The sequence below is a fragment of the Lissotriton helveticus genome, chromosome 7 (assembly GCF_964261635.1).
Source record: "Lissotriton helveticus chromosome 7, aLisHel1.1, whole genome shotgun sequence".
NCBI lineage: Eukaryota > Metazoa > Chordata > Amphibia > Caudata > Salamandridae > Lissotriton > Lissotriton helveticus.
This window is the reverse complement of record NC_136068.1, coordinates 858,384,457-858,406,813: the sequence shown is the minus strand read 5'-3', so window position 1 is coordinate 858,406,813 and position 22,357 is coordinate 858,384,457. Positions and strand designations below refer to the sequence as shown.

At 41.9% G+C, this 22,357-nt stretch overlaps 1 protein-coding gene across 2 annotated transcripts in view; it reads left to right on the top strand.

Annotated features, from left to right (window-relative positions):
• DOCK2 (dedicator of cytokinesis 2) overlaps nt 1-22,357 on the top strand; it is a 2,042,522-nt gene that overhangs the window by 1,557,729 nt on the left and 462,436 nt on the right. For both annotated transcript variants that reach the window (XM_078653374.1, XM_078653373.1), the window contains exons 28-29: nt 12,327-12,425; nt 21,760-21,854. In XM_078653374.1, the coding sequence (XP_078509500.1) occupies nt 12,327-12,425; nt 21,760-21,854 (194 nt within the window). The remainder of the gene's footprint in view (nt 1-12,326; nt 12,426-21,759; nt 21,855-22,357) is intronic.

The following is a 22,357-nucleotide window of genomic DNA, read 5'->3' as shown; positions in this document are numbered from 1 at the left end:
AAGCAGGGCACTATGTTGCATCTAGCGGCACCATGGTTGTATACTAGGGGCTGTAGAAAATAATGTTCATTTACAACTCAAAGATTCCTGCATTAATGTATCCACTTAATGGCATCTTGCAAATACAGAACATATAATTCCCATATTGTTAGCCACTGATGTTGGCTTGACTGGTGCTGTTACTGTTCTAAAAGAATTGCCAAAGCCAATAGCGGTAAGCTGAGAGCATTGGCAAAGTGAGACCGACTGGATGTTTTCTTTACTCGAAAGGGTGCCTTTCACTTAAGTGTAAACTAATTCTTTATGTTAAGTAGTAGTACTTTTGAAAATAGTTTTTTTTATGAATCAACTCATATATGTTTAAAGAAACCTGTCCGCATAATCATCTGTATCGCTTATACTGTGACAAGGTGCACTATGCAGCTCTCTAGTACGTTTCCACCTAGGTCAGGCAGCAGATAGATGTACCTGTTTGTCTGCATCTGTGTATGAAAGCCTGAGCTAAGACATCGACATAGTGCTCAATATCACAAGTTACGACATATCCGTGAGGTTAAAAATGAGTTACTCGTGATTCTATGAACGTGGGATTCCTTCCTTAGTGCTAAACGTGCTCCTTCTGTCATGAACTGGGTTCTTATTGCTTCTAAAAGTCCTGTACAGGAGCTAATTATTTTAATTACGCCAACTAACAGAATCAATACAATGCATCTGCATGCCTACGTATTAACAGACGCTGCTCAAAGACACAAGTACTGCACAGCACTCAATTTGTCTGTTCAGTACTCCACAAAATTGATAAATAAATCAATTAGTGGCGAATGTGATTACACAACTACAAAATAAAGAAACTGTAGTCCCTGAAAATGTCTCTAAAACAGATTTCAAATTAATTGGCAGTCTGTGTAATCCCTGAAAAAAAATTATTGTTTTATCTAATTTAGAAAAGTATCTGTCTGTCTGCCTGCCTGCCTGCCTGCCTGCCTGCCTGTTCTGTCTGCCTGTTCTGTTCTGTCTATCCTACATATCTGGTTCAAAGACTGCCGAACGGTTTATCTGGTACATGGTTTTATCTGTAACTAAGACGTTTCAATAAGTATAATTTCAGATGCAAGGTTCACATTAATCATAGATATTCGCATTTTGCCCGATGCTACCACTGATACCATATCTGATAATGCAGTGGTTTCATCCTAAACTATCTTGAAACCCTTTGGAAACAAGCTTGTAACTTCATTTCTTGCGTGTGTGCTTAGTACTGTGAAGTAATATGCATCTTTTAAATTTCCCCCAATTTCATGAAATGATTGATGCGTACACATTTTATTTAAATCATGTTTAACTTCAAACAGTAACACACATACTATGTATGACTGATGTGCTTAACCCCAATGTTTAACTTCAAACAGTAACAGACATACTATGTATGACTGATGTGTTCAACCCCAAATATTGAATTTGAAGCTCTAGCACATTAAGCAATTGCTTTAAAGTTCCATGTCCATTACCAGTCCTAAAAAAAAAGAATGCTTGCAGTGCTTATCTTTCTTTTACCATATTATTGTGTTTGGTTACTTTGGATCATTTGATCGCTGATTTCTCTCAATCTTCAGAATTACACGAGCTTCCTTGAAGATAAACATTTTCCATCTCATTACAGCCCCATACAGATTAATACACAATACATATAAATATAAAAGCATCACAATGTGAAATAAAAGCATAGCCACAAAGCATCCTGTCTACTACATTCCTCGAACACTGTTGGCTGCCTCTGCGTCATGGCATGCTAAATCAAAAACAATGTGCGTTGGATAAAGTTTGCAATGGTTTAGCGAAATGCTACATCTTAAAGTGTGGGCGAAACTAAAGAGCATAATCAAGGTTTTTACCATCCCACTGCTCTTTGTAGACGTCACCTGTGAGAGGCGCGCGGTGCTAACGTCATGCTGTCACCACATCAGTCAATTAAACCACCTGATATTGGACAGTTGCGTTTCAACACAAGAGCTCTCTATAGAGGGTGCTTTTCTGCTTTGTACCTGTACCCTTTTCACATCAAACACTTTCACAGTTCAAATAAACCTACCAGATTTGTATGGATGGTTGTTCACTGACAAATATTTTAAAGAAATGAAAGACTGACCCATGGCTTTGAGAGATTTATCTGATTTGACTTTTGCAAAAACAGATATTGTTTTTATTTCTGAAACTCCCCAGTGAGTGAATGAAACCCATCGATTCTTTGCAGTAAAAACGTAAAATAAGGGTGCAATAGAAATGAATGAGAAACAAGTAGATATAAATCACCCCACATTTCATCATGCACAGGCTGACAAATAAATAGATTCAAAACAACAATGAGCAAACACTCAACAAGCTGCTAACGAATGCATTTTCGACATCAATAAACATCATCATAAATCCTTACCTGAGAGATCACCCCATATTAACGTGTTCCTTGATCCTACCCAGCAGGTGATAGGCTTTGATTGGCAGAGGCAAAAGGAAGATTTTCTGCAAATAGTGCTGTCCCTGTGTGAGGACCGCACCGCTGCTGCTCATGTTTGGTAGGAATCCGTACTGTACAGCAACGTGAAGCGAGCAGCAGCTATTATACGAGAGCGAAAGACCTCTAGTGGCTGCAATGTGAACACGAGCGAGCACTCTCGACGGGTTCTCCTAGCTTTACTGCGAGGAACAAACCGTGTCTATCTGACTGTGGAACCTGCAGGTGATTTTTAGCCAGCTGCTCGCGTTGTGTTTTTGCAGCATGGTTGATGCTGTACACACAAGGGAAGGAATGGCACATTTTCTTGCACTAGTGAAAATGAATGTAACATAGAATGAGAAAGGGTATCGGACAGTCGGAGAGTGTGTGTGCATCTCTACTCGTGCATGTTTTCGTGCATTCACGTTACCATGACGGAATAATAAAGCGTCATCTAAATCCTGTACTAAGGCATTACTGTTTGCAAATAGCTTGTATTCAAATGTGACACACTGAAGGAAAAAATGCACACCTAAAGCGAAAGTTAAATCCCACCTATAGGTAAATTCGAAATTTACCAGAGTCGACTGTTCACACCCATCCGCACCCTGGAGTCTCAATGGGATTGCCTGGCAATGTGCCTCACTGGTTCTCCTCCTACCTTTCCAGTGACAACATTTAATTTACACAGGCACTTTCAGGTGGCAAAATATGCATATCATGTGATCAGACACCTAGGATTCCATACTTAACCCTGTTATCGCCAAACGCTACATGTAGCTTCTTCCGGCGCTACCTACAAATAACAGTAACAAAATTCAGCAATGTGCAGATGAAAACATAACTCTACTTGAGCATCTCCTCCACTCACGACATCCATCATCTGAAACACTGACTGCACCTCAATAAACCTAGATGTCCAGGCCTGCCCTGAAGCTCATCACCAAGACAGAATTCTTGCTATTTGCCAAGGTCCCCAGCCAATAAATATTATAGATCTGGCCCACTGACATGAATATTGACCCCCAAATGTCACTGGCTGCGAATTTATTCGGATGCACGCTGGACACTAACCCCACCTCCAAGGAACAGTAAAGACAGCCTGGCACCAGATCTCTATCCTGAAGGAAGTGAAAACATTTCTTTCAGAAAGCTACTCCATAACTGCTGTTCAGGCCCTCACACTTTTGTATCTAGATGGTGGTAAGCCATTCTCCTTGGCCTCACAGCCTGCTCACTGGCACCTTTAAAGGACAACCTACACACAGCAATGTGTCTCATCCAGGAGTGAAGTAATATGTTCACATTACTCCGATCCTAATGGATCTCCAGTGGCTCCCCTGGCTGGCCCTCATCATCTCCAAACACCAGCTGCATCGTTTACTAAATAGAGAGAAACACATACAAAGTGGAAAGATGAAGAAAGTGAAAGATGGAAACACAGTGGCAAAGGAAGAGAGCAGGGGTGAGAAATAACCTGCAAGAGGGCGGCTCCTGGTGGAATCAGGACTACACATGTTTGCTATCATACATCTGACTTATGGCTGTGCCAAATGCAGGTGTCTGAGAAAAACATTGGGCCCAGCACCTATTCTTTTACAAGTTAATCACAGGTACCCCCACTTAACTTACAGATGAGTTCACCATCTCTGGTGGCTCTAAAACATCCACAGCAGGGCACCATCAGACTGCAGTGTACAAAAAGTAGAACAACTATTTAGCAAGCTTTTTTTGTTAATGCACCCAGGATCAAGAACAGCATCCCCCATAACCACCAGGACTGATTCAACACTGCTCCATGTTAGGAAAGAGATGGAGAAACATCTCTTTAAAGAACACTCTATAACCACTATATAACAATGTATTAACAGTACACTTTAGCATCAGGAACCCAGATACTTTTCCTGTCATTCATTGACTGTATTCTTGCCTATGTCCCTGTGCAGCACTTCACTGTTTTTTGTCTAGGTTTGTATTAAAAACATCAGCATTCATACACACATGCAAACAATTCTTGGGCAGTACCGCAGGACACAACTTTCAAATGAAGAAGAATAACCATGACCTGCAGATCAGGGGTCTAACGTGAAAATTGTGGGTTTTGGAAGAGAGATAAGCTGTATTTTAATCTATTTGATTATTACGGCAGAGCACAACATTAACTATATACCTCTCATAGGAAAGGAGTTAGCCAAATTAAAGTGTCTTGATGCCTGCCCTTTGAATGTGATTTTTTCTAATTAAACTGAGATGCACAGGTAGCATTAATTGAAAGTGCAAATTCAATGTGTGACTCTCAGTATGTCAATTTGCACTCATTGATTGCTTTGGTGAAATAAAGCAGTTTGGGTAGGTTATGGGCAATGCAATGTGTGAACACCAGCAAAAGCCAATGCATGCTCACACACATGCTAGATTCACAAATCGCGCTACACTGTATGCAACATGTCACTGGTGACTGATAGAATTCATCCCTGATGGTTGCAGGATAAGTTCTGGACAAAATGTGCATGTTGTACACAGTGAAGTGCGAACCCTAGGAATGCAAGCACTTAACTTAGATGTAGATTATGCACGTTTTTATTGCACTGTTTGCCCTTTTTCACTGTGTGATTCTTTCACTAAATGTGGTGACGTGTGATTAACACTAGTGTGATTTGCATGTTATCTCCTGTTTACATTATTAATTGCATGTACTTACGTTATTTTATGCTGTTTATTATTCGCTGAATCTAAAATACTAGGTAGGAATTAGTCTTACCTTTATGCATGTTTTTCGACCTGTTTAACAGACAGTAGGGACTTGTGAGACGAACCTGCCATGACGAAGGCCCAGGACCCTACTCCTAATAGTTAAAACAATATTCCTATCCAGGCAGGTATACTTTTTGGACGGGCCGAAAAATGGGATGAATCCTAAGACACTCCTGACACTCCTGCTAGCTTGCTCCAGGAATTCGGATCAACGAGTTTTAATCCTTCACTGTGCAATGCAGCTAAAATATGATATATCCAGGATATGCACAGAGGCAGCTTTATTGTATTATGAGCTGATGCCCAAAGATACTAGGACATCATTTATTCTGAGCTCCCTTGCCCAACAAAAGGTTTTTTGGGTTATGGTTGAGACCATAGGGTTAGTATCATCTTAACCAGAGGAGGCGGATTGGCCTATGATGAAGCATGCCACAATTACATGGGTGAGGCCACTCTGTCCATAAACAACATAAGTCCACCTAAGGGAAAAAGTAAAGAATTTGGAAATAGGGGATCACTCTTTCCAGAATCTAAGGGTGTGAATCCGAAATGTGCCCTACCTTATGGGTGTGAATCAAGTATCAAATTAAGAGGGGCAGGTTTATTACATCTACTTCTCTTTTTCTGGTCTCATGTATTTGTCATGAGCCAGAAGAGGTCTGTGGACATTGAGATAGTGAAACCCCTGAGTAAAGGTGTTAGTGTGCTGTATGTTTCCAAGTAACAGGAAGAGTCTGCACATAACAAAGGAAATTTGTTCTGCCTCAGAAGAGACATTGAGATCATAGTACAGTTCTTCTCATGGAGGATCTATTAGAATTGTTGAGTGGTGGTGATTCAAATTATATATTGGTGAATGTAAATCATCCTTTTTTTGTAAAATCCTTAAAACCTTAATCTAGGCAAGTACATAAACGTATGAGAATTTTTTTTAACAGGATACTCTGAAAGGCTCTCAAACACCCTGACAACAGCATGGTGAATAACCCAGAGTTAAAAATACTCACTCATTAAGAGAATAGGAACGTGGAAGGAAAGCAAGTATTCGACACAGTATTGAGATGAAACCATAAATGCTGGAGAAAACTGCTCAGTTTGGGCAGTATGGGACAAACCTTTCTTCAATATGTCACAATACGAATGTGTTGCTGAGGAGAAACTGCAAACACTGTTAGAGAAATACAAGAAATCCATAGTGGTGAGGATTTAGTGATGTCCCATGCAATGCAGCACAGCAACCTATGTTGCTGTGTTGTGCGAGAGAGCAGTACAGTTCCACATCAACTAAGATGTGGTTCAGCTACTTTCTTTTCATGTGCTGGCACATTTTCTGGCTACCTAGCTCTATGCAAAGAACTTTGCACCATAGCACAAAGGTGTCTGTGTAAGTCTAGCGCAGGTTTTGTGCTGGAAGAATACCCTTAAAATACTAAATTGTGTAGACTTACTTCTAAACCTTTCCCACTTTGGTATTATATTGTACAGTTTAGCATACATGGAAAATTAGAACGTTTGGAGTACAGAAATCTTTCTCATTCTCTTCACCTTCCTCAAGGAGGCATATTTTTTGGTACAAAGCCCTGTCTTCAAATGGTAGTAGATGTGTTCTGCATTAAAAACCATGGATGGTTGCAAGGTGATTCCCATGTACCACCTCAGTGACTCCCCTTGACACAAAGTAGCACATAGTGCTAATTTGCAATCACTTCAGACCGCTTTTCAATGCAAAACACATTTTATATTGGAAAGCAAATCCAAAAGCAACACAGTCTCAGTTTGTGTCACCTTTGGTGACTTTGCATGGGTGTAAACTGTTGATAAACCTGACACAGAGATTTTAAAATCAGCATCCAAATAAGCAGCCTTATCGTTGTGTCTCCCTGAACCTGATGGTACTTCAGTTAGACTGGGATTTCTGGTTGGCTAAGGCTTGCGCCAAAGCCAGGCAGAAAAGAAAAACCTATAGTCAGGGCAGTAGAGTTACATGCCAAAGATAACCCCTGCTCACCTCCTTGGTAGATTGGCACGAGCAGTCAGGCTTATGCGGAGGCAATGTGTAAACCGTTTACGCAACACACATCAGCAACACACTAGGCACACCACAAAAGAAACTCCACACAAGGTTATATAAAAAAATGGCCTTTGTATTCTCATAAACACATTAGAAACATAATCACACATTTACACTGAGCCAACAGGCACTAGCAATATTCACAGGGGATTATACACAGGACCTGGCCAATCGGGCCATAGTCAGAACTATCAGAATGCAGATAAATAAATGAAAAACATAACCAGTAATTACTGGTACCATAATTGCCAAAGCTTTATCACATAGACATAAACCCACACTAGACCCAATCCTCATCAGCATAAACACATTACGCAATGGGCCTCACCAGCATAAACACATTATGCAATAACTTCCTAATCATAAACACCTTACGCAAACAGGTACTCCCCAAAACATCATAGCATGACATTAGGCATTAGCACATTAGGCCCAAACCTCATTAGCATAAACACCTTACGCATTAGGTATCACCAGCATAAATCACATTACGCAATAGGCCTCACTAGCATAACATTAGGCATCACAGTAACCCAGATAAAGTGCACACAGTACCTTACCAACTGACCCCAGGCCAACTGGCCTCTCACAGGGGGCCCCAATGCCCTCTGTCCACAACGTCAGGGTTTCTCCAGGGCTATCTATTCCCTTAGCCCCCTGGCTGCTAATGCAGCAAGCAGAAAATATGCACAGGTACTGACCTAAACATTGCAGCTGCCCACTAAGTGCTGGGCAAATGGGAAACAGAATGTTGACCTGGGTACTCACTGTGCCCTCTTGAACAGATCTGCGCAATGTTGCAGCTGCCCTCTATCACGCGGACAGCTGGGGAAAAGGACCTTAGCCCCCCCTCTGGGGCTCGTAACACAAGAATTGCTTCCATTGTTGCAACTGCCTGTGCTCTCACAGGGCAGCTGGAATACGCAGTGAACCACACTGGCACCACTGGGGCCTCTGGAGCCTAAGGCACCGACCATGTGCCTCATAAGAATGGCTCTGGGGCAGGGAGCGGCTCCAGGCAGCTGCTCACTACCATCAAGGGCAGCTGCCACTGCAGGGAAGATGTTGTCCTGCTTACCCTTACCCCTTCCACGGCCTCTCACCTGAGACGGGCACTAGCAGTGTGCCTCAGCGGGTCCCGGCTTCTCTAGGCTTTGCCCGGTCCCTCCCCCTGGGACACGGGACATATCTTTGGAGCCCTAGAGGCTCTGGACGTCCTGGGCTGCACGCGGGCTCCCGTCACTAACACAGGAGCCACGCCTGGATGCCGGCAGCCGTTTCCTGCATCCTGCTCCTCTCAGCGCTTCACCCGGGTCCCCTTCTGGGGCCTGGGACTTCCCTGGACAGCCCGCGAGGCTCGGCACAGCTTCCCCCAAGGCAGGGGGAAGTGGAAATGGATCCCGCCAGGCACCGACCGGCTTCCTCACCAGGCCCTGCCCACTGGCAGGCACGGGCGCCTGCCTTCCAGTTCTGGTGTCCTTGGCTGCGGCTCCCTTTTTCTTCCCGGGCCACGGCGGTGATGCGGGGTGGGCACTCGCTCTTAATTAAAACAAGAAGCGGGGTGGGCACCCGCCATCAGGCACCATAATGCGGGGTGGGCACTCGCCATCAAAATAAGAACAAAGCATCGTGGGCTCCTGCTCATCGGTGCTATAAGTGGGGTGGGCACCCACCAAACACGGCAAATCGCGGGCTGGGCACCCGCTCTTAAAAATGCACAACACGGGGTAGGCTCCCGTGCAGTACAGGCAAAATGCGGGGTGGACACCTGCTCTTCCCACGCACTGTGGGGGAATCCCCAGGTAGGAATTCCCTCAGAAATGATTGCAGCTTAGCTCTGCATAGCCCACGCGCTCCTCTATCCTGGGGATTAAAAATTAGAGCGCTCATGAGATGCTAGGAGCAAGCCAAGGTCCTGGATCTCAAGGAAAACAAAAGTTCCAAGCAGAAAAGTTCTTCCAGGTCTATGGGGCATAGCTGGGCCCTGGGAGGCCAGCAAACAGGTCCTACAGCATGGAGGCGAGCCCCCATGAAAGTTCCTCCTGGGCCCCAGCAGCAGCAAGCCCCTCATAAGTCCAGCAACGCACACTAAACATGGGGTCACAGCCCCAGCATTTATACACCTTTTCCCTTTGTCTGCGCCAGCACAGGGCTTGGGGAACCAGCAGAGTCTGGTTCAGGGGGGAATTGGAGCACTCTGTTGACAGGGTTCCTCTTCCCCATTGTTAGGTGGGGGCTCATCATTGGACACACCACAGGGGGCGGAGCCAGCATTCACTAGGGAAGGCACCATCCTTTTCAGAGTCAGGGGATTACCCCTCCCACTATTAGCCCAGGTGTCCAATTCAGCCTAGAGCTGACTTACCCTGCCCCTCCTGGAGCCTCACACACCTCTCAGCCCCTGTCACTCACAAGCCACACATGCAGTTCACATCAGGCCGGCAGACACATAGCACACAGAAATCCCAACTTCTAAAAGTGGCATTTCTCCACCAGTCATCATAAATCTGTGCACACCATTGCGCAGCATTTATTCTCACGAGTTCATACATACTAAACTCGCCCCTACCGCTCCTCTCATACCAGGAATTACCACGGACACACTCATCCCCTATGCATTCCTATGGCAGGGCAGGCCAATCTCACCACACGTACACAGAGACCGCAGGCACTTTACACTGAACCACAGTGCTAAAGTCTCCAGAGGCATAAAATGACCAACACCAGATCACAAAAAGGCAAAAAGTTTAGGGGCGAACCTGCTAAAAAGGGCCAGGTCCAACAGACTCTTTCAATGCCTAAGTCATCTTCTCCTCTTCCACACCCATTGATTCTTCTATGGAAAAGCCACAAAATATGACAGAAACAACATGAAATATTTAATGTACCTAGATGATTCCTGTGCTTTTGTACATCACTTTAATAGTACATTGCAGCAGTGAAGGGATAGTATCCTTGGGACCTTGTTTTAAATAGAGCTCCGTGTGAGCATTGAGAGTAAGCACTGGTGCCTCAAACAGAAAACTTAAACCCAACTTTCTTCCATTATCAATACACTTTTTTGTTTCACATCCAAAGTACCTTCATGTGATTTTTTGCAGAGCCCCATGATACAGGCCTAATTATTCATGAATATTTGTGTTTAGTATTGACACTCAAAAGCACTGGTGAATGCACACAGATTAAACATAGGAAAATTAATTGCCGCATTTACGAAGTATAAATACCCACAGGCATTCTAATGTTACTTTAAACAGCACAAGTGGCACATACTTAGATAATTCCAAACTTTGAAGCACATTGGTTAAGGTTTCTATCAATGCCTTATATTGTTGCTAGATTTAAAGGATGTGCGCTGTCTACCTGAAACGTGGCAGAGGATTGATCCTAAAGTCCCATAGGGCAACCAAATCTTTTTGTTATTATCTTGCCCTGAAATATATCTATAGAGCAAATGTTGTAGTTTATATTATTATATACAGTAAGTATTTGACATATCTAACTCAAAGCACATATATTTCTTGATAGGACTATCTATTCCTTTTGAAAATATCTGGAGGTAAAATTAAGACATTTTCTTTTTCCTAGTACAGTGATAAAAATAAAGGAGGCTGCAGATAAACACTCTAACCATATCATAGACGTGTTGGTAAAGGAAAGGCCTCAAATAACATGAAGGCATATGTTTGGGAATTATTTGCATTACTGCAATGGAAATGTTCAGTCTGAAGGCAGATGCATTCTTCTTCTTGATCAAATACTCCAATGTCTCTGATCCCTAAAACTTCATTATGCCAATTTAAGTATTACGCAGCCAAAGACGAAGGGTCCAACTGTGACGATTCAGTCTCTTATCATCACTTCTGTGACTGTCTTCATGTAAAGGAGGCAGAACTAAACAAAAGTTTGGATACCTTTGGAGTGCAAGGATTTATAAGTGAACACCTAGCCAAACGCTTTCTGAAAGTTGTGATGTTTATTTTAGATGAGTGGGACAAGGTGGCAAAGGGGTTTCAAAGACCCACATTGTTGTTGGCCACATTTTTGTGTCTTGTCCCACATTAAGATTTTGACTGCTAAACTTCAAGCTACTGTTTGACGGTGGAACGAAAATATTTACCTTCATGGAGTCCATTTTTGTTGCAACTTCTATCCCTATCCCACTGAAGGCTTTCAACCTGCAAAAAATTGCTATGTTCAAAGGTAATTGTGTTTCCTTGGGCAAATCACGTACCCTTGCCCGCTTTGCTCTGTTACATATTGCCCACAAAGGGTGCCACGCTTCAGTCTTTTATTACTTTTGTCTGGGGTAACCCAACAGCTTGTATCTCATTATGTTCCTTCAACAGTCAGCCTTGGAACGTGTTTGATCTTGATAAACCACAGACTGTTGACTTACTTTTTTTTTTTTTTAAGTTCCATTGTTTTTCTGCCGAAAGGTTTTTGATTTACTTAAGTGTTGTGTCATATTAATTCTTAATATATTTGAATGCTTTTGCATATTTTTAAGTAAGTTTGTTTTGGATTGTCGGTTCATTCCACTATCAACTATCATGTTATGTGCGTTGTTCTTACACATTACCAGCACGCAATTTTCTCTGAGGAAAGTCGTGCTTTCTGTGCCAAATTATGCTAAGTAACCTTGAGACTCCTTATAGGAATCTGATTGTTTTGGCTTCATGGGAGTTCAGCCACAGCTTGTATAATAAATGTGGCCTTTCTTCCTCATAGCTTATCAATCCCATTTCTTACACCATGCATGTGGGAGCTTATAGTATTGACTAATGTTTATTCTGTTCCCTATTATATACCATTTTGATTAGATTTTGGGTTTTTTGGAACAGAGGTAATGTGCAACACATATTGTCATTTAGAATGCAACCGTGCGCTATTAGCATGAGCACGCCATGCCATTGCATGTAAACTTATTATCACACGTAGACTAATCTTTGTTTATTCTATTCCTACAAATATGAAGCTAATTTATTTGGTTTTCTTTTACTGCAGAGTCAATTTGTGGCATGTATGACAGCTATTTTAAACCAAATGGATGACCAGCATTATTCTTTCTACATCGATACATTTCAGACAAGTGAAGATCTTGTGGTAAGTTCAAATGTATAATATTTTGAGCAAAACACTTTTAAATATGTTATGGCACTACTAATATAGTAAAGTTGAAAGGTTTTTACAAAAAAGAAACAAACTAGAAGGTAGGCGACAAAAATGAACGTAAAATGATCACAGGATTGTATGCCTATCATCAGAATGCGAGAGTGATATTTAGAGATTGGAACCTCATAAAGAGTGATCCGGTAATAGGTCATGAGGGACCAAAAAAACCTTTACTCACTTTCAGACGTGTAAAGTCCATGCACCAGTAATTAGTAGGCAGCATGCCAGAGTTGCAACATTCTGACACTTGTCTAATGAAATCCTGGGGTTTCTTAAATGCCATAGATGTAAGATGCCTGTATGGTCAAAATGTGAAAGAAGTAAAATCACCATTACTTAAAACTCCATTAAAGATACGCAATGTATTCAATTGCAGGAGTGACCATGTGGTGTACATATTGCAGTGTATCTGCCCTAAGATGTACATGGGGAGCACCATACATATGGAGCATGTAAGAATTATGCAGCATTTGAGGCCTATGCGAAATGAAAATAGAAGCTATCATGTTGCTGGGCATATTCATGAAGTGCACAATGGCAGGTCAGAAGAACTAGTGTACTTTGTAATTGATTTGATTCCCAAAAGCAGAAGAGGAGGAAATAGACCATTTAAATTGAGGCAGTTGGAGTCTAAATATATTGTAATTCTTAATACAAGAATACCGAACGGTTTGAATTCAGATGAAGTGCTATATGTTTGCATTTAAAGATCACATGAAGATTACAGTACACCTCCCTGATTTGAAGTACATCAGTTTTGATAGATGAACCCAATAATATTTTTACATTTTAATTTTTAGACATAATAGACATTGCACATTTTTAGGAACTTTAGGAGGTTTGCTTTTGGTGTTCAGTTTTAAAATTGAGACTTTGGGGTAGATTTACAAGCCGCTTGCATCACTTTTGCGTCACCTTTCCCATGTTAAAAATGACGCAAGGGGCTTGTAAATCTGCCCCTAAGTGTTTTAAAGTAATGATGAACTAAACATTCCTAGAGTATAGGTAATGGAACACAACAAAATTAGGAATAAGGTAAAAAAAGGTCAAGCCTTTAATAAGCCAACTGTAGGGTTAGCATTCGAGAGGTAATGTTATGTTGAGCAAGGCCATCAATTGGAAGCAAATCAAGTGTTATGGAGGGAGGGTAAAATATGTACCAACTTGAGACCACTCACCCTGTAGAATTTCTTGAAATCCATACAGTTTATTGGAGATGTATTTGTATTTATCTAGCAGTGAGTGCATTAGCATCAGTGCCTTGTCTCAACTGATACTCGGTTAATTTTAACTATTGATGAAATGGCTTGAGTAAAAGCTGACCTTTGGTAATATTTTTTCTTATTGTGTCTGTAGAGGTGTGATTATAGTTATCTGTATAATTGATCCCTGTACTGTATTCTTTGCATATTTGCACAATAATGAACTTGGCTGAGCACTTTGTATTGCACTAGCACTTTAATATTCTTAAGCACTGAGATACAAGTAGTAAACAAAGATGGCAATTGAGTATCTCATTTAGCACTAGCACTTTAAGAACTATATGAGCACTGAAAAAAGTAATAGTAAATGAAAATAATGGTCAAACCAGAAAAAGAGGAAAATGAGAGAGAAATAAGTTAGTAAAAATTCGCTGTAATTTCAATGTATCTTTGTATCTAAATGCTTGTTAAAGTGTGTTCACTAGGTCTATGATGCCGTGTTTAGGATGTGGGAGGTGTATATATGATGATGTAGTGATGGTGTTTATTGCGTGTGGACAAGGCAGTGGAGATTGAAAAAACACGTTATGCTGGAGTTAAATAAAAGTGTGGGACAAATTTCCCTGTGGTGTTGGTACCTGTTTGCAAATTAACTGGAGTTGGAGATGAAGTGGGAAGGTATATTGTGTGTTTTCATGTCCAAATCATTGTTATATTTGGCACTATCCCTTGAAGAAATAGGACAGCTGATATCCTTGTTTGACTGGTCCAGCAAGGTTGTGTTTGCAGCCTGTAGATTGCTCCACATACTGGGGGAAAGAATAATTGTAAAGTTGATATCACAGCAGCCAGGATGTGCCAGTAAGACTGTTGGATAGCATTGGATGAGTGTTCTCTGTTCCATACTTAGAGATGGCTCCCCAGGCTTTCATGTATGTATTGGTTCCCCTTTTACAATGCATTGAACACACCTGAGAAACATGACACCAATCTTATTAAAGGTCAATTTCTCTTTCAAATAAAAGTACCTAAACTGACAAATGAAGACAGAAATATCATAAACTGAAATCGTTTACACAATCACTAATTAATCTTACAACAAAAAATAGTGGAAGATGATTTTCCTAGAGAATACTTTAGAATCAACATACCATTCATTATGTAAATCTTCTATGAAGTATATAAAGAAGCAAAAACACCAGGAATCTATCATGCATATCAAATAAGGCTCTGTAGCAAATCCCCTTGTTGGTCAGCCCAGAATTTTTCCTTTTTCTGAACCCTGTTTTTGCTAAACTAAGAGCTCTGCACAATTTACCTCTGTAAGCAGCAGTAAAGTGCCTGTGCTCCATCTTTAAACATGGTTAAATTGGCTTATCCCTGACTGACATATCTAACATGCCTTCATGTTCCTAGTATAATGTGTAGAAAATGCACCCACAGCCTGGAAGTTATATACCACTTGTTGGCAGGAGCACATATTGTACCATCCACAGTTTCGGCCTGTAAAATATGGCTTCAGGCTTACTATGTATAGCCTGACTTCAGCTGCCTCAAAATTGCCTGTTAAGCTTGGCAAAAGAAGCCTTTTTGACAGGCAGGAAACAGTGCTTTTTAATATTAATGAGTCACTCCTAAGTACACTTTGTTAACCAGAAGGTGCCTGATATTCAAAAGTAGAATGTGTGCAAATAAAGTTGACATGATCCTCCATGAGCTGGGGCCCAAAAGCTATGGCCGAGCTGTAGCTGGATCCTAGAAAATGTCAATATACAGATTAGAAACTTTAATCTGTAACTTTTGAATGGAAACTACTATAATATTCATTCAAAAGATATTTTTCATATTTCACATCCAATTCATTATTGAAGTTAGATTTTAAAAAATATTTGGAAAACATAACTGTTAGAAAGATGTCTTTATCCTGCCTGGATCTCCGGGAGGCTAATTTGTATGTACCTGCCAGCAGCTGCCCTGTCAATGGTTGACATTATTAAGTTGTGACAGAATTATTGGGTGTGGGGCATGTGATCCCTATCAGCTCAGAAACTACCTCTGAGGAGGTTACAGGTACTTCATTAACTTGAAATTAACAGGGATGAAGCATACCCATTCAAAGTTTAGTATAAAGAGAAACCTGGGAGTGAAAAGTCTTGGTTCCTAAGCAAGTGGACACAGAGTAGGGGACAGTTAATCTCCCTGGCCACACCTCTCGGTGAACACAAAGACTCTGCACAAGAGAGAAAGGGTTCTCTCATTTTGGATTTTAAGAGCAAAGGATTGTTTGCATTAGGAAAACATGAACTACTGAAAAAGTGGGTAGGGATACCTGTGTGAACTTTTACCCCATTGGTTAGTGCGAGGCCAGGATCACTCCAACTCTTTGGCAAATTGCAAACCATAATTGTAATACTCCAATGAACTCAAATCAGAACACTTACTGGACTTGCAGAAGTTCAGAAGAGGAACTCTGCTGCTTTCTCTAACCTGAAACGAGGCCTGCAGGACTGGACCTACTTCCTCTTCTACCTCCAGTGTGGCTCCTGTGTGGCTGCAGTGACACATGCTCCTAGAGACCTTTTTCCTGTTGCCCAGTATCAACTGGACTTAGACTGTATCCTGACAGTGGCTTCTGCTGGAGAGAATTCTGGCCACTAGTTGCTGCCTCTGATGTCCTGAGAGCCTCATCGTTGCCCAGAGAAGATGCTCCACTACCCCTGTAGAGTTGGGAATTCACAGACCTTCAGAGTGTCTGGAGGACCATGTGGCTAAAGTGTCTGACTTCAATGCAAGTTCATTGGATACAGATTCAGGCGTGTCCTGCTGGCAAGTTTTGAGCTCCATTGAAACCCCTAAGTCAGAAGGTAAAATAATTGACTGGGACAAACCAGCTTGGTGTATTCTACCCATGATCCATTGTGGTCAGTCTGATGTCATCCCTAGTTACCACCTACTGCTTCCATAGATTATCCTGGGCACTATTCCCGTTATTGGATCTTTGTAATTTTGGTTTCATTCTTTTTATTCAATTTCACTCTATTTTTCCAATTGGTTTTGGGATTTAGCTGTTTGGTGTTTTGACTTTATTACTGCTTTAGTGCTCTATACATACTTTACTATTGCCCTACTAATTGTGTCTGCTCTGTGGCATAGCTACCAGGGAGTTGAATACAGATTAATTTAGTGACTTTTGAGGTTCACTGTGACAAGTCAGTGCTCTTATTCCTTGAGGTGAGCGACTGTCCACCCCCCAAACAGTCCGCTTTCTTACAGGCTCTGATCTTAGTCATCTCCAATCCAGGGAAGGATTAGTTACTCTGCTCCAGCTGCCATTCCATCTCTCTCATTGATGTTGACATGAAAATGTTTTCAAAAGTCGTTGGCAAAAGGATTTCAAGCAGGATCTCAAGCAGGGTCTCTCACTATACATTTGTCAAGAAACCACCTTCAAAATTTGGCACATCTACTATGGCTACTAAGACTCCCCAGGACTGCCTTCTTCACAGACGTTAAGAAGACCTTTGACAGAAATGAATGGGGCTACCTGTTCCAAACACTGGAAAAGGACATAACTGGGTGGCGACTTTATATCAAAGACAAGGCAGTTCTACTCAAACACCATGGCCCAGGTGAAATGTGGAGACATTGAATTTAGCACCTTCACCTTCACTATCCCCATTTCTATTGCTCACTGCCCTGCAACGCCACGCTGCACCCATATACCAAGTAAAGTTAAGTAAATGGCTACACACTCCAGCTGGAAAACTGGAAGTGGTTCTTTATACTGATGACATCCTACTCACATTTAAACTTTTGTGTGCCAGGGCTGGTGATACAAATGCTACTAGTGGGCCTGCAGCACTGATTGTGCCACCCACATGAGTAGCACTAACATGGTGTCTCAGACCTGCCCCCGCAGTGCCTGTGTGCAGTCGGTAAAATGCCATGTCAACCTGGCCAGTGTCCCCACTGACCAGGCCTAACCCTTCCCTTTCTGGACACATTAGTCACCCCTATGGAAGGCCCAAGTTACCCCCTTGGGCAGGGTGCAGTGTATGTTAAAGGTAGAGCATGTACAAATGCAGGTGACATGCTCTGTTTGTGAATTACAGCCATTTTCGTTTTTCACTATTGTAAGGCTATATTGCCCATAGGTTATCATAGGGAATGCTGTGTACAATGGTTACCTGCATATCTTCCCATAGGAGCAAGATAGGACATACAAGTCTGGTATCCCTGAACTCAGAATTTAATAACACATCTTTTAGGAAAGGTGGTTTTTAAATCCTGTGTTTGAGAACAGCACTTTTAGAGAGTTGCTGTTCTCTTGTCTGACCTTTGCTTTGTGCTGTGTCCCATTGCTTGAAGAGATCTCCAAGGGCCTCAGTAGATCTGGCTCCCTGTTAAGAAGTCCCAGGAACACAAGGACTTCACCCCCTGCTTCCCTGGAGTCTACTGAGAGAGTGCTGTCCTTCCCAGAGTGCTTGGGCCAGTTGTGGTGCCTCTGCAAGTTGTGCCTTTGTTTGGGAAGCTGAAAAAGAAGACACTAAAGACTGTCTGCAAAGTTTCACGCATCGCTCGCTTGCGGAGCACATCCCCGTCAGTGCGAGGAAATTTCCGCTGCCGCGAAGATCGAGAGCGTCGCAGCTCCTGTTGCTGCTGCAAGAACCGACGCATCCTTCGCTTGCGGAATGCATCGCTCCGGTGCGGTAAAAGTACCATCGCTGCGAGTATCGTCGCAGAGCCTGTCGTCACTGGGTGAGATCATCGTACTGCCTTCTTGCGGACCGCATCACGTCGCTGTGAGAGTCGTCGCAGAGCCATCGCATCGAAGGGCGGTGAGAGGAGAAAATCGACGCCGCACATCGTCGCCGCACCTGAGATCGTCACTGTCACGAAGATCGTCGCATCGTATCTTTGCGAGCCGCTTCCACCGAAACCTGCGCACCGGAATCCACGCATCCCTACTCATGCAGACCGGAGTAATCGCAACACGCCCACTGCGTCCAGTGGGGTTGTCGCATTGCCTCCCCAGGGTCTCAGGAGTGGTGACACATCACTTGCTTTTCAACGCTGCAGCTTTTACTTGGAACTTTTGTCGCATCTAAAGGTACTGTTGCCTAAAACGTGACGCAACTGTGGATTATTTTAACGCAACCTTAAGAACTCTTTTGAAACCATATTCTTGAACTGTGTATGTTGGATTTTTGTCGTTTTGGTCTTGTGTAGTTTAGATTAAATACTTTTATTTTTCTATAATGTTGTGGAGTCCATTTGTGGTGTTTTCACGGTGTTACTGTGAGAGTTGGTACAAATAATTTACATATTGCCTTTGATAAGCCTGACTGCTCGTGACAAGCTACCAAGGAGGTGAGCAGGGTTTATCTAAAGAGTGTATCCTCCTTACCCTGACTAGAAGCAAGGGTCCCTATTTTGACAGTGGTAACTACCTCTGCCAACTAGAGACCCCAAGTTCTTACACACACAACTTCTGCCCAATGAAAACATGTACTCCTGTCTCCCAACAGGTGTGTGGAGCCAAATCCTTTTTCCTTGTATTCTCACATAGTTGTCTGTTGACAGCTGTAGTGACAAACCAGAGCATAGCAATGGGTGACAAGCAATTGACTGTACTTAATGTGCAGAATCTCACTAATTGGCCACAGTAAATCTGGACTTCTTACATCAGTCTGGCCACTCTCTCTCTGAGCTCCCCTGCCAGTGCTGTCAACCAGTCAGAGGCCTGACAGTCATTCACCACACATATTTATCCCTTCTGTAAATGTGGAAGAGGTGTGGCGCAGCAGCCAGGGCAACTGACTCAGAAACCTGGGGGCTCACGGTTTGATCCCTGGTGCCGGAGGCAGATTAGCCCAGCAACATGTGACTCTGGGCAATAGCTCTCTTAATCTTCCCGATGGCCCCTGACACCTTTGGGTAATTGTTTGCGCTTTACAAATACTGGACATTTATAATAAACTCCTCTTTTCTACTTATGCAGCCTCTGGAGGATTCTAGCTCTTCAAACTCGAGATTATACCCTTATCACAGGAGAGGTTTTATCAAGTATTTTGCCAAAGAACACAGGGACAGATAGTGATAATCACTTCTTTGGATCAATTCGATATCCTAGAAAGAACTGCTACTAATTATTTCTCTGTAATTCATTTAATGATCGTCCTTCCAAACTTTATTTTGTGGCTTCATTCATGATTTAGTTCTATTAAGAAACTGGCAGCAAATGCCATCATCTGTTTCGGTTCTATGGCTCCCAGACCTGGGGCTTTTGCAAGACTAAATGTGCAGCATAGACAATCAGCTGACTGAAGGTTATGTAAACATTGGAAAGCTAGAAATATTTGTATAGCTTAACATTGATACAGGTTTCAGAGTGAGTAACATACTCCTAAGGCACAGCATGTTATATAAGACAGCTTGAGCACACATGTAAAATACTACTTCCTATAGGAAAACAACTGCTTATACTTGTTTCTGTATGCATACTTTCAGAGGTGTATTAATATCAAAATGGTAGAAGCAATTGTATCCATTGTGAGACAGGAACAATCATGAATTTAGCCACTGTTATATAGCTGAGTTTTGTGGAAAGTCTAATATTTAAGCTTAGGTGATGTTATCTCATGAATGTCCAAAAGGTGACATTTTTTAAGAGATACAGTGCGAAATCGCTATTACTGATACCCTTCGTGCCTAGTAGCGCATGCCTACACTTCCAAATTAATAGTACGCGTCTATATATATGTTTTTTGAACTTCCTCAAGTGTTAGGAAGTTATTTGTGTTCTAAGGTTTTGGCTCTGCCATGTATCCTGTAGATAACGTAGTTATATTCCATGAGGACTGCAGGTCGTAGGCCTACACTGTTTGTAAGTCTATAATATGTTTAAATCAAAATATGTTTATTTTAGCCTTCTCTTCTGATGTTTCATTCTAGAAGGTCCACGGAGTCTTATTGACATTTGATATTCACATTAAAGATCCTAGGAGGATATCAATATTGTTTAAACCTGCTAAGATATTAGCTGGAGGTCCTAAGCCAGGATTGCTGTATTTTGCTGTATTTTAAGTTTCACAGTTTGTGAGTCCTGGTAGTATTGCTGCAGCGTTTGAGGACGTGGGTGGCATTTATATTTGGGTTACGATATAATGCCAGAGGGTTAAACAGTGATTAGCGAGTGTGCTGATGCTTTCAGGCTGCAAGATTCTGTTTTATTGGAATATATGGTGTTTTGGGATGTTTCCATTCTTCGTTCCTTTTTTAGGTAAATCCCCAATGATTTGCATTACGGGGGTTAGGAAATCGAGCCATGGGACTCGTTTTACGGGAATCAATAAAGCCTGTGTCGTTGCCAACGACAGTCAGGAGAATTGTTGTTCACCAGATAATGAAGAGGCAGATAAGGTGTAATTCTAAAGCATACAAATATGATGTACATGTACCACATGTTTTAAAATACTATTTGCACGGAAAAACAGTATTAGATATTAATATGTAGCATACAAAACGTAATACAAACAAAGGAGAAACCAGACAGAAAAGAAAGGTATCAGTGCGTGCATACTTATGATTGTGATTTTGGCAAAACAAAATTGCACGTTAGACTCTTTTAATGTAGAGCGTGCAAAACTGTAGAGAAAATATGCAGCTCCTAAATTCAGACTGTGGATATTCAGATGTCTATGGTTTCGGTGAATAAAGCAGGTTTCACTAATGTTCAGCCTTTACATTTGTAGTTATTTGGTCTCCGACCCAAGTGTATCAACCGTGAAATGCATGAACCGATGCTCCGCCCCAAACCAGAAAATACGTTTACAAGTATTATGGCTCGACATGGTGGTGTCTTACGAGTAGATGTCTGACGTGTGTGAGACTGTAGACACAAATCACAGGGAGGTTAAAGTTTGATGCCTTTAGGGTTAGTGCATTGACCTGGGCACCTCTCCGAGGGAGGTAAGAATAAGACAGTGTATACCTTGTGACCCGCTTTCTTTACCACGTTGTATTATTTACTTTAATAATATGTAAACCATTATATTTTGCAGGACTTTTTGATGGAAACATTCATAATGTTCAAAGATCTCATTGGGAAGAATGTGTACCCATCGGACTGGATGGCAATGAGCATGGTGCAGAACAGGTACCGTGCATTGATCAGAGGGAAACAGCACAAATCAGAAGTGTTATTTCATTCCATAATAGCATGCTGTGTAAATGTGAGACAGTCACTGGGAGGGAAGCAGATGATAGTATAGTATCAATATCTACCTAAGTAGAACCTAGGCAAGCAAAGAGATCTACAAGTGACGATACCTTGATTTTCAAAATGTCAGAAAATTCAGAAATGTATGCATAGTATATTAACATCCACAATTTACATCAATGTTTTACCTCTTTGGGTTTCTAAAAGATTCTCTGAAATGGATGCAATCATATGCAATTCATGTCTTCCCTTACTGAAGCAAACAGGTGGGGTCAGAAGAGGATTCCAAGGGTCTCTGAACAGGTCATTAAGTAATTGCCATGAAGACTTCTTGTAAAGGAAAACATACTCTGGACAGTAACTGGTGCTGCCAAAAGATGAAGTAGGATGAAGGGTACCTGGGTTGCTGTGGCTGGAGTGGCTGATGTGGCTGTCTCTCA